The sequence below is a fragment of the Petromyzon marinus genome, chromosome 26 (genome assembly GCF_048934315.1).
Source record: "Petromyzon marinus isolate PM22_M1 ecotype Great Lakes invasive population chromosome 26, UKy_Petmar_22M1.pri1.0, whole genome shotgun sequence".
Taxonomy (NCBI): domain Eukaryota; kingdom Metazoa; phylum Chordata; class Hyperoartia; order Petromyzontiformes; family Petromyzontidae; genus Petromyzon; species Petromyzon marinus.
Genome location: NC_133692.1, coordinates 1143487 through 1156186, shown reverse-complemented (window position 1 = coordinate 1156186; position 12700 = coordinate 1143487). Strand labels below are relative to the sequence as shown.

General features: G+C 43.3%; 1 protein-coding gene across 3 annotated transcripts in view; it reads left to right on the top strand.

Annotated features, from left to right (window-relative positions):
• Positions 1-11440, top strand: part of LOC116946113 (axin-1-like) — a 38343-nt gene extending 26903 nt beyond the window's left edge. For all 3 annotated transcript variants that reach the window (XM_032960983.2, XM_032960985.2, XM_032960984.2), the window contains exons 8-11: positions 586-822; positions 1050-1151; positions 1944-2108; positions 10362-11440. In XM_032960983.2, coding sequence (XP_032816874.2) covers positions 586-822; positions 1050-1151; positions 1944-2108; positions 10362-10488 — 631 coding nt within the window. In that variant the 3' untranslated portion in view covers positions 10489-11440. The remainder of the gene's footprint in view (positions 1-585; positions 823-1049; positions 1152-1943; positions 2109-10361) is intronic.
• Positions 11441-12700: the final 1260 nt, after the last annotated feature.

Here is a 12700-nt window from a genome sequence, read left to right as displayed (position 1 = left end):
GTGTGTCATTCTGCCCTATGCATGCACATGCCCATACACAGGAATGGAAGTGTGTCATTCTGAGATTATATAACCATGTACAAAGATGATTTCATAAATACTGAATTGCTTGTGTTTTTTAATTCGCAAATTGCCTCTTTTGGACACCTTATGTAATGGCTGACCTCTACGCACACGTCCCATTATTTTGTCTCGAGATGTGGTTCCATTTAGACTCTGTAAATCAAAATTGTTCATATTTTAAACCAAGTAGGTAGATTTATATCCCAGGGGCAACAGTGGGTTTTGGAAAGCATACAAGCCAACACCACCATGATTCTACATATCCAAGGGTCGGCGACTAAAATAACAGGAAGAGCCATTTCTTTTTCCAATTTGCTAAAATAAAGAAAAACAACCCCTCAATATTTCGAGAGCCGCAATGCATACGTGATTAACGTTATGAAGCCGTCCTCAAAGAGTCGTGCGCGCCTCTGGAGCTGGCAGCTTTTGCCCGCCCCCCCGCCGTGTGTACTTACCAGCGAATCAGATTGACGTAAAACGGTGCCCCCCCCCCCCCCCCCCCGTCTCGTTTCCTCTGCCCAGCGGTCCATCGTCAAAGAAGGGGAGCGAGGCGACGCCGCGGGCCGCCCACGCGTGGTCCGGCGTGGCCACGGCTCCTCAGAGGGCCCCCGCGGTCGGGACGCAGCCCTCGCAGCCCTTTGTTCAGGACCCCGGCATGCCCCCTCTGCCTGCCCCGAACCCTCTGACTCAGCTGGAGGAGGCGAGGCGAAGGCTTCTGGAGGAGGAGAAGAGGAGCGCTCGCGTGCCCCCCAGGAGCAGGTAGGCGTGTTCCGCCCGCACCCCCCCCACCGCACACGCACGCACGCTAATCTTGTTGCCTCGCTCGCTATAAAAAGATTAATGGTGTGAACGCGGTGATGCCTTAGCCTCGCTCGATGTAAAATGATTCATGGGAGAGAGAGAAGTGCGTGTGCTCTGTTCTTGTTTCTGCTGCATTGGCAATTAGTGCGTGACTTGTATATTCTTTTTTGTTTTATATCTCACAGGCAAACTCAGGAGACGCTACAGAGGAATCGATCTTTTCAACGACAAGCAGGGTCTCAGAATCCCAATTCATCACCTTCCATAGACCTCGATGCAGACAGAGAGTAAGTTTTTTTTGGCGTTTTGTGATATTAATCCGTACTGTACGTACTGTTTATTTGCAGGTTTGGGTGGTCCACTACGGTAACTTTTCAGTGCAATGAGGCTTATTTAATATATTTTTGCAAGCAAAAAGTTTTGGTGGCATGAAGCAAATAGTTGAAAGGAGTTGTGTTGTACTTTGTCACCTGAGTTTCTAAAGAGTGTTTAGTATTTACAGCTTTGTTGGATATCTGGTTAGATACAACAGCCTTACCTGCTAAGCCAGACTTTGAAGTCCTATCGCTCTATCTGGCATGACAGCCTACAGGGCAAGCTGTAAAGCTTTCATTATTATCCTTTTAACTCTGCGTGCTTCTAAGAGCCTATCCCCCTAACCTGCATTTTGAGGGCAGTAAAAAAAAATCCAGATTAGGTTAATTATGGGGTATGATTAAGCAGGCTTTTTTGTGTCATCCGGGGTGGTGCCGATGTAAAAAGTATTTCCGCTGTGTGATCTACTGCCTTTAATGATGGCTCAGCAGTTGCCGCTGCCGCCACACTTTGTAGCCTCGGCACGTATCTGGCCTATCTAGTGCACCGATCACATTTTTGTGTTTTTGAATGTGTAATGTAATGGTATGTCATGGCAACAAGGCTGCGCGGTCGGTTTGACCAGAAGCTCCGCGGGCTGTCGCCAGTCCTTGCACCGCTTTTTGAACGAAAATGTAGCGCTCTCGTCGCCCCCACATTTTTTATCGCGTTGTATTATGGAAATTCTCACGCTTGCAAAATTGTGCTTCCTGCATTTCTTGCAGGCTCAAAGCTGGCAAGAAGTCTGCGTGCCAAGTGGAGGCCAGCGACAGTGTGGTGGTGGTATATTACTTCTGCGGTGAAACCATTCCCTACCGCACCTCTGTTCGTGGCCACGTACTCACACTGGGACACTTCAAGGAGCTTCTCACCAAGAAAGGCACCTATAGGTATGGCACAAATTGTGTGTATGTGAGAACTTCTTTCGCAACGTACATAACCAACCATGTTCGATGGATAGCCAAAAGCCGCTGCGAGGATGACCAGAGTTTGCATGATGGTTTATGTTTTGCGTGATGCTTTCAGCAAGGTATTGTGGTTCATCTGTGGCAAGCACTTTGAGTGTAATTCGTGCAACCTCAATGTATTCATTCAGGAACCGTAAGCCGATGCATCTCAGCTTAACATTAAACCAGCGTGCTGCTCACATACAGCTGAAGGCTGTTATTTACACATTAAATCCTGCAAGATATACTCTTAGAAGTATTCTTTGTTGACTAGCTTGTGGCTTACATTTACACTTGAACTATAATTTTCATCAAATTCTGTACATACAAATCTTTGAATGTCATTTTTTTTAAGTAGTGATGCTTTGCTATCTTAATCCAACTTTTCCTGGAAAGCTTGTAATGAGGTGGGCTCTTAATTTCTGGAGCACCGCAGAAAGTGTTTAAATAATTTCAAGATGAGCAATTTCGGTTTTCTTTAAGACACGTTGTGGCACCTAATTGCATATCGTGCTGTGCCAAGAATTCCAGAACCGTTTAAAATGATGTTTGGTTAATTCTGGTTATTTTTAGATGCATTTCACGAGGAAAGACTGAAATAGGTTTGCTCTTTTTTCATTTATTTTTTAAACTCGTTGAAAAAATAAGCCCCGATATCAAGAAAAAATCACGGCTCTGGATGAAATCCAACTCCAGTGTTATGAACTTGTACTGCGAGGATCACTAGATGGCAATCACTGTTTACACCTGTCCACAGCCATTGTGGGTCTGGAGTTTGTAAAGCATTAACCTCTCTGTAAAGTTGCAGAGTATACATTTACAACTGTCATGTGTACAGACTAGCACGTGTGCACATGTATAGTTTGCAGCGGTTTATGGAGTGATTAGTTTAATTAGGAATTAACACGCATCGTCATCAACCACCATCTATCCACTGCTGGATTGAAAGCCTCCCAAAGTTGTCGCCCTCTTTGATGACTTCACGGTGCCACAGTCCGTATAGCTGCTGCCACACGAGCTGATTTTATCGTTCCATCTCCATGCTTGGCGTGCCATCAGTCACATTGGCGTGTTACTTTTCATTACTAAATTTAATCTTTCAAAAGCTCTCCACAAACTACTCTTGTGATCCCCGCTTTTACATTTTGATCCTGGTCCACCTTCAATAAGATGTTAACTGCCTGGTATACAGGAGGGTCGTGGGTTTGATCCCGACCGTGACGCCTGCCGCATATTTGGAGTTTGCTTGTGTCTCTCCCCATGGATTTTTCTCCAGCTTCAGTTTTTTCCTCCACATTTAGAATCAACGCCACGCGTTTAGAGTATTTGACTGCTATACATTTCCACGTGATGATAAGCCACTTTTTTGAGCTATCACTTGCGATAGCCAGGTTGCTTCTGAAAAAGAGCTACATAGCTCAGTGGGCCTTCTTACCTGGTAACGTATTTTTTTAAATCGTTTAGTTTATAGTTTAACTGTCTTTGGTACTCCAGATATGTTTTCCAGCTGTGCACCATGAGCAGATGTCTGCAGTTGTTTAGCAAACTTGTTGCTCTTGAATTGGGTTTAGCTCATTATCTTGAGGGCAACTCTCCAAACCTTTTGATTTATTGTTTATATTTTTATTATTTTATTGTTTCCCTTCTACGTGACCAAGAATATGAATCTCCAAACCTTCTTCATTAAGTTGGTCAATAATTTCCTTTGCTCGAATTTCATTGGTTATTTTTAATGACTGCCTTGAGCAAATATTGAACTGTTAGGATGTTGTTCAATTCATGTGCAAAATCCTGTTTATCCCCAATCAATTATTCAGAAAACAAGTTGTAATGCCGCTGAGAATAACCTTGCCGGGAGTATCTTCTTATTTGGCTCCAGATTTTATATTTTGTAACTTCATGTCCTCTCAGTGTGGCTAACTTTTGAAATCATTTCTAAGAATGTTTTTTCAGAGAGTTTGCATTTGTGAGAAGTTGCACTACTGCATTAATTTCCACCGAGTTAGAATGCCTTTCCATAACCTATAAAGGCTCGACATATTTAGGAGATTCATTTGTCTTTTCCACAACCGGATTTGGAGAATTTCTTCAATGGTAGAAAAACCTTTCCTGAAACCCAGCTTGCTCATGGTAATGTTTGCCTTATCCGTGTCCTGTTCTTGTCTTCCCAGTGATCGTATCGAACCGTTTGTATACGTATGATAACAGCCTAATGAGCTCGTAATTGTGCAAGTGAGTTATCACATTTTTCCGAAAATAATGATTGAGGCATCATTCCATAAATATTAAATTAGATTCGGTATTTTATTTTTCTTTAAACATTGAGTAAATGTGAACCTTATGGCGGTACCCTGGGGTACCATAGTACCCCGACTCTTGCACATTGTCCGTGATGTGGTCATTTTTATTAGTCTGTTGATGGTCAGCGATGCGGCAATCGACTCATCTCGACGAGCTGTACTCACGATGCACTGCGGTGCGTACGAGCGTTCGGGGTTTCAGCACAATCGTCCTTGCTGTGTTTCGACATGGCGGAGTAGCACTGATGTCGGATTGATTGGTACCCCAGTCGCGGAGTGAAGTACACCTCTAGAAAAAATAGTGTCCCAGAAATAAAGTATTTAATTGCCTCGGCCATTTTGTATTATTTGGTACCCCGGGGTACCTCCATAAGGATCGTGTGTCCAAAATAATTGATGCAATCATAAATAATGCTAGAAATAGCACAGCAATCATTAGTGCATTATATTTGGGGAAAGGTTAATAACCAAATGACAAATTGTCTGAAACAGCAGAAGTCATGTTGAGGAAGAGGAGATATGTAGAATACGTTCAGGTGCTAAATAGGAGATTATACTCTGTAAAATAGGAGATTATACTCTGTAAAATAGGAGATTATACTCTGTAAAATAGGAGATTATACTCTGTCAAAGGGTAGGCAAAGTATTAGAAAAGAAATCAGAAAACACAACACTTGATTGACATCATAGCAAGCAGTGGAAGCGCGAAGGCAGCACAGCTGTTGATCGGTAAGTCCCAAAGCAGTATCCCTTGGGGAGAAAGATGGAAGAAGAACACGAGAGAATGCCTTAACATCAGCGGAGGAATTTTATGCCGATATCTCTAGCAAAACAAATCCAAAATTCCCAACTTTAAAACAGTTTAGCAATTGAATAGGATGTTGCAGATGCCACACTTGGAGAAGAATGTTCTGCCCTTCACAGTATGAAAGACTGGAAAGCCTGCTCGACTAGATGGTATAACTGTGGGACGTTGTAAAAGACATGAGAGCGATTATTGGAATACTTGTATTGAGATTGTTTTACGGTTGTCCGAGAGCATGGTAATGTCAGCAGGGTTATCATCTCGCTTCTCCCGCCCTTATCCCAGATCCTGAGCACTCTGCAACCCTTGAAGGGGGGTCAGGGGTTAGAGCTGTATTTGCCCAGCGTGTTTGACCAGGTCCCATGGGGGGTTGGAGGGTTCAGCCATGCTTGCCCTCTCGCGCCTCTTGTGCCACTGCCAGAGGGAGAATCCTCCCCCCCCTTGGCCTTTTGAAGTCGTCGGGGCTGGTACCGGCTTGCTGAGTGCTGGATGGGGGGGGGGTGTTGGAGGTAGAAGTGGGTCCCACACGTGACAAAATAATAGTAGCTTGGCAAATATTTTTATTTGCTTTTTTTCAAAGCTTCTCCGGCCCAAAGCGACCAGAAGTAGCCCCCCGCCCCCACTACCTTTTTTGCCTGGTCTTGGTAAAAGTAAAAATCTACAATTCGTGCTTTTTTCAGATGCGCAGAATGGCACTTGTGTTGGGCTTAGAAATACGGACCACGGACTGCAGAGCTCCCACGCCTTTATTACGCAACCTTCAAATGTTCATACGGCCTGCAAACGTTTAGAACAAAAAACTTGCTCCTCCGATCATACGTTTTTTTGTGTGTGTGTAGAATGTGATTTATCGCAGCGGGCAAGTCCGTAGCCGTGCCTTGTTTACTGGTTTAATAGCTGGCGACTTTCTGTCTATGCATCAATAGGAAAATGCAATGCAGATGTGAAGCCGGTGGGGCATCAATGTGTATTGTTGGAAAACCTCTTTTACGTCGCAGTTTTCATAGAAACAAAAAACAATAACAATGATACTAAATAACAAAAACGCCACCGCTTTATCTATCTATATATAAAACCCGAATGTTGCTGTGAGAATGTTAATTGTACCCACGGCATTCGGAGGGCAGCTCGACCGAATCAACGAATGAAGAATGCAGTTCTGTAATGAAGAGATTCATGGCGGTGCGGGTTTTTTGTTGTTGCTGCTGTTGAAAATGAAAGTGTAATAATTTAATTGAGTTTCAAATGTGGGGCCAGCTTTGGGGTTTGTGTTTTTTTCCTCCCACCCCCCCCCCCCACTTTTCTCTGGAAGCGATCATGGCATATTGCGTTGAATGTTTTGGGCTCGCATTGAAACATTCCTCGACTTAGCCATTGGACCTCCAGGAGTCTGGTACCACAGATGAAACACGTTTTCGATGCAGCTGTTTGCAATTAGCAAGAGCTGCATGGCTATTTTTTCCCAATGTTCGCCGTCTCTTTGAAAGCTGGCCCAAAGCTCATCTTGAATCATTCAGGGTGAAATTGAGACAAAAAGAGTGAGACAGTTGTAGGAACTGGAAACAGCTGAAGCAAAGGAGAAACCACACGGCAAAAAAAACTACAAAACTCTCAAAGCGATTGATATTTTATTTTTTATTCGCCTTTCATTTAATTGGCACCAAGGCAAATGTTGGTACCCTCTTTGGAGTACGTCGCTTTATTCACATGCGTGGGCAAGCTTGGGTACAAGGCTAGTTAAAACGGATTATCTTAGAAAACTGTAGAATGCTGCCTTTGTTAAATTCAATCTTTATTGACAGTCACCAGAAAAAATGTACTACCAATGTTTTTGTCATTACAATATTGGAGCCAGATGTCCCTGTGCAGTCTCCCTCGTTAGGGCAAGGTTAACCGTTAACTAGCACTATCAGCGCTGAAGAATGCGAGTGCAGCCTTACGGCACACAATGCGTCTTGCCCCTCGTAAGATTTCCCCAGTGTTCCGCCTTTGGTTTTAATTCACGTTAAAGATCCAGTATTGTTAAAAACTATTGAGGAAGTTAAAGGCAAAGTTTAGGTCTAAATGTATGTACGTTGAGTTTCTTTCACACCGTACGTGGCCAACCGTGCTAATCAAAGGTACGGGGGAAGGACAGCAACACTAAACACAACAACACGCAGTTCTAAAGAAATTAGTGTTCAATGTAGAAAGTGGGTTTTCAGTTTAGGAACCGGAGTTGTAATTGATTTCGAGAGAAAATGGAGCGCTGGGAGAATGAACTTACGCCGCCAGCTGTATTAAAATACGATGTGTAGATATTGGAGAGGTTCGTGTAAAATAAGCCTTGCTCTGGAGGAAACGTGAGTTATCGTGTTCGAGATATATGACCAAGAAGCATCGTGTTATAAGCAGAATGTCGCCGGTTAAAAGAGCCATGAGAGCTTGGTAAGCCGTGAATTGTTGAGCAGTGATGTGTAACACTTTTACTGCTGCAGAAGCTTATGGAAGCATTTTGCAAACCGTGATATAATTATCAAGTTACCTTCTCAAGATAGCCTATCAAGCTGCTGCCCTATCAAGCTGCTGCCCTATCAAGCTGCTGCCCTATCAAGCCAATTTGCATATTTGCTGTAATGATTGATGAAAGTTTACCGTTACTTTGTCTTTTTTTTGCATCGTACAGAACCACCGCTTCCTGTTTAAACATACTTTAGTATTAAACACGACGGAAGGGAGGAAAAAATATATATTTTAGAGTTGTCTGTGTCGAGACATTTCATTTTTTCTTTCTCCAAGAGAGGGCCGGTTAACTATACCCTGCTGCTTGGTGCAAGAGAATGCAGGAAGCAGCGGTGGTGGTGGCGGCGCTCACTTGCTCCGTAGCCACTCTGTCATTGGGCAATGAGGCGCCCAGTAAAGAGGAACCATTATTGGCAGTGGCGGGAAGGAATGCAAGGCACGTTAATAAGAGGTTGACGTTGACAGGTGCCTAAGGATCAGAGGACCCCTTTAATATCTGCTTGTTGCACTGTGTGCCTCTCTTCATTCTCGTTTGGCTCATTAGCCGTAGCTGAATGACTCGCACACTGAAGAAGATCAGGCCCTGTACATTAACTTGGCTGCTCTCTTTTTGGTTTGTTCACTCCCTATGAGGAAATATCCTGTTAGTCCTGAGAATGGGTAGGTGTCTGTGTGTAGGTGGGGTGGTGGGGGAGCGGTAGTGCAGCGGTTTAGCGCGCTGTGCTATGAACCCGGCGACCCTTGTTCGATTTCCGCTCAAGGCTGTAACGATTATCTGAACTGGCCCCGAGCCTCCCCTAGGTCGACTCGGGCTCAAATGAGTACCTGGTGCAAGGGGAAAATGTCGCCACTTGGGAGACAAAGGCGGCTGGGTGTGGTGCTGGTCATCCACCCCATCATGTGCCGTGCCAGCCTTGATAGGTGCTCGCTCACAGCACTTGCCCCAACAGTCTGTTAAGGCTATACGGGGATCTTTGTCTTTGGGTGGGGTCGTGTATTATCAACTCTGCCTTGTTAGTTCTACACTAATCAGGCCTTGCAGACTCATTGTTTGTAATGGCATAAAGTGTAAAATGTAGATGACCTGGTTTTAGCCATCTAAGCTATAGGAGGAAGTAAGAGGTAACATCACACTATTCTAAGCTTCTCCAATTTGCAATTAGTTTCGGCAAACTAATCTCATTTTAAGCTTGAAAAACATATACGTCTGTTTATTTTTTGTATCGGTTGGCATCAAACGTGTGATCTTTGGCAGTTTCTCAGATCGTCTCTTGTAACGGGGCACATACGTAGTGGTTGGAGTTAAGTATGCTTCGCGGTGTTGGCACCTATGTGTGTGTGTTGCTCGTGATCAGCTACGTTGCGCAAATTATTTCTTGTTAATGTCCTTGCGAAAAATCGTCCTCGCATGCCAGTGTAGGCCCAAGGATAGCCAGGTATAGTTCCCTTTTTTTAGGAACATTTGACATGCTCAGAATACTGTTAAACACGATGCAGATTCTGCCTGTACAGCAACAAGATTGTACTGTTTGCCCAATAAGCTAAATGTCCAAGAAACTTTTTTTTTTATCAGAGTCGTTGGGTCAAGAGTCTTCCCATTTCAAGTCATGGGCAAGGATGAATCGCTTCCTTTGCAGCCTCTAAGAACTGAACAGGACATTTGTTCACCTCTGGCCGAAGAAATTACTGACTGCCAAATTCAGATATGCTGGCATACGTGACATACTTTACTCGGGGAACTTGGCTCAGTCTCCAACACTATTCATTATTGTTTATATTGAACCCCTTAAGGGCCCTGCAGTGCAAGGCTTATTCTGTTTACATTTGTCAAACTTGTTTTCCCTTAATGGTTCTTTTTAAGTTTTTTTCTGTCCCCCTCCTACTCGCTTATTTTCAGAGCGTTGGCTCGCTATCTAGCACTGTACCCTAACGTCTCAAGCATCATGTTGGCCTGTGTGGCTCTGATCTTTTACGGTAGACTAAATATAAGGTTTTAGGTGGGTGAGGGTTTACCAAGTTAGCGTAAAATGTTGAAAACTGCAGACATTCGTGAAGCTACTCGCATGTCAAAAATAAAATATCACACAAATTTCCTCCATACCAATCTTAAAATGCCATTGGGCATGAATTAATGTACTTTAAAAAATGTCTTTGGTCATTCTTGCTCATTTATGTCTGTTATGTTGAACTTATTTTGCACTGTACGTAGCCAACCCTGCTAATTGGAGGTGTGGAGGAAGAATAACAACCCAAACACAAACAATACGTTTTCAATTTAGATTTTGAAGTACATAGCTCCAGTGGCTTCCCTAACATAGGAAGAGCGTTCCAGACAGCCACGGAAGCGCATCTGAAAGTGCGCGATGCGGTGGCCATCTTTGTTCGATGGCCACAATCCGCTGCTGCTGCTAGGATGGTTTATAGCTCCTTGACGAGATAAGCGAGGTAGCGTGGTTCATTTGTGACGAGCACTTTGTGTGTAACAAGCACGACCTTATCATTTGTATTCGTTCGGCAAACCGAGTTTAACGACCGAGTGCGGGTTGTGAACCTCTATTAAGCGGCGCGTGTCATTTTTGTTGTTTGCAGATACTACTTCAAGAAGGCCAGCGAGGACTTCGACTGTGGCGTTGTCTACGAAGAGGTGCAAGACGACGACGCGATTCTTCCGATATACGAGGAGAAGATCAATGGGAAGGTGGAGCGAATCGAATAGCGATTGGTAACCGCCGTGGACCTTGTATATCCGCAATCGCGGAGGATGCGTAGAGCAGCAAAGCAGTATTGAACTTGAACCCGTCATCACCTTGTGCACTGGCGAGGCTGGAAGAAACAATTCACCTTCATGAACTATTGAGATATCCTCTTGTTGCTGTTGTTATTTTGTATGGCATCTTATTCTTGGTTTGGATTATCCACTGGCCTGATGTAGCATGTTTTGGGGGTAATAAGGGAACCAATAAGACACTATTTGTTTACTAAATTGTGTATTTTGTATTTAAAAGATTATATATTGTAAAAAAAATCACAGATTTACAGCAGTGCCGGTGGTTCCGGAGTTATTTTGATTAAAAAATATATACCGTGGAGCCTCTACTGCATGCATTTTGATAATTTAGTTTATTTTTCTACTCATGCGTAGACTTCACTCTATATATTGGTACTGTATTCTATGCTGTATTCTTTATATCCAGTACGTTTCAAAACTCATTGTACCTCAAACCTCAGTATTTTGTGTGCATGCATTCACAGTAAAACTTACTGCTGACTTTAAAATATTTTTTACCAAGAAGGTATTTATATTTATTGTGTATGTACATACAGATGGTACCTTTATGTCGTTGTGTCTAAAGCACCTGCAGATTTTTCCTTTGTGTCCCATGCTGTGATTCATTGGGTCATTTGAATTCAACATCGGAGTACTTTGTCACATGGTGGTAGGTCAATACTATGGTCTGTTTTCCCCTTGTTTAATCGAGGGGTTGTAATATATACTGTAGGTTCAACAATGCCACTGCATGTACTGGCATGAACTGTACTACATTATTGGGTGCAGATGCTCTTTTGTAGCCTTCACTGTACATAAGATCATTTTAAAGAAGATATTGTATAAACACTTGTTGGTTGAATGTAGCATATCAGAATATTAAAGTATTTTCCAAAGATAATCTTTCGTTTCATTCTTTGTAAAAAAAAAGGACAGTTTAATTAAACTGGCTCGTCACTTGACCTTCGCTCTGCTTGTGCGAAGAACGAAAAATGCCCTCTAGTGGCACGCTTGCGATGCTAACATCTCGCGCGAGTCGAATGTGAAACCCAAGAAATTCTTCCTGAACATTAACATTTAATGGCCAAATATATACACATTTTCATTAAAGAAAATCACTAAGAAATACAAAAAATGTGCAAACACACAAAGCCCAAATACACACATGGGGAAATGCATAAAGTGACACAAAATGTTTTCTATGATATGAGAATTATAACTTTTGCGGTGATTTTAATTGACTCATCAGTGTTGGAGTCTGTACTTTAAACTAAACTATATATATAAAAAAATCATTTTACCAAGTAAGGCCCACTGAGCTATATAGCTCTTTTTTCAGAAGAAACCTGGCCACAAATGATTGCTCAACGAAGTGGCTTATCACGTGGAAATGTATAGCATCCAAATAATGTAAACGCGTGATGTTGCTTCTAAATGTGGAGGGAAAACATGGAGGACCCAGATAAAAATCCACGCGACCATGGAAAGAGATGCAAACTCCAAATATACAGCAGGCGTCAGGGTTGGGATTGAACCCCTGACCACCTTTTATACCAGGCGAGGTAGTAAACATCTCACCACACGGTGCCGATCATACAGGTAGGACCAACAGATTCCACGCTGCCCACCAGGGATTATTTGTCTGTCGTGCATATCCGGAATTCCATCCGCAGAGTTTCGGCACTAATTTTTATCCGTATTTGGTGAGTGTTGTTTTTAGCTTGAACAAAGTATGATATCCTCCGTACGCAAATCATATTTAGAGCCCGTGAGCAAGACTTGGTTTCGGATTTGGCATGCGCTGCTTACACCAATAAAATACCATATAAACCATGGTACATCTCCAAACATTCCTAACCATAGTACTTAAAAGTTGTGTGGAGATTGCGTACATTTACACACATTTTACAGGTAGGAACAACAGGTTCCACACTGCCCACCAGGGATTATTTGTCTGTCTGTCGTGCACTCTGCGCAGTTCAGTGACTGTCTTGGCATATTGCAGTTTGCTTGACTGCAAAAGTTTTCTGTCGCGATCACCGACGTTCAGTGCAACCATCGGCGGTGTGGACATAGTGAGGATGTTCGCAGTCTGGCCACAGTACGGTGGCGGGCGCCCAATAAGGGACGAGGCGCCCGAAGAGCCTGGTGTCCGACTGGA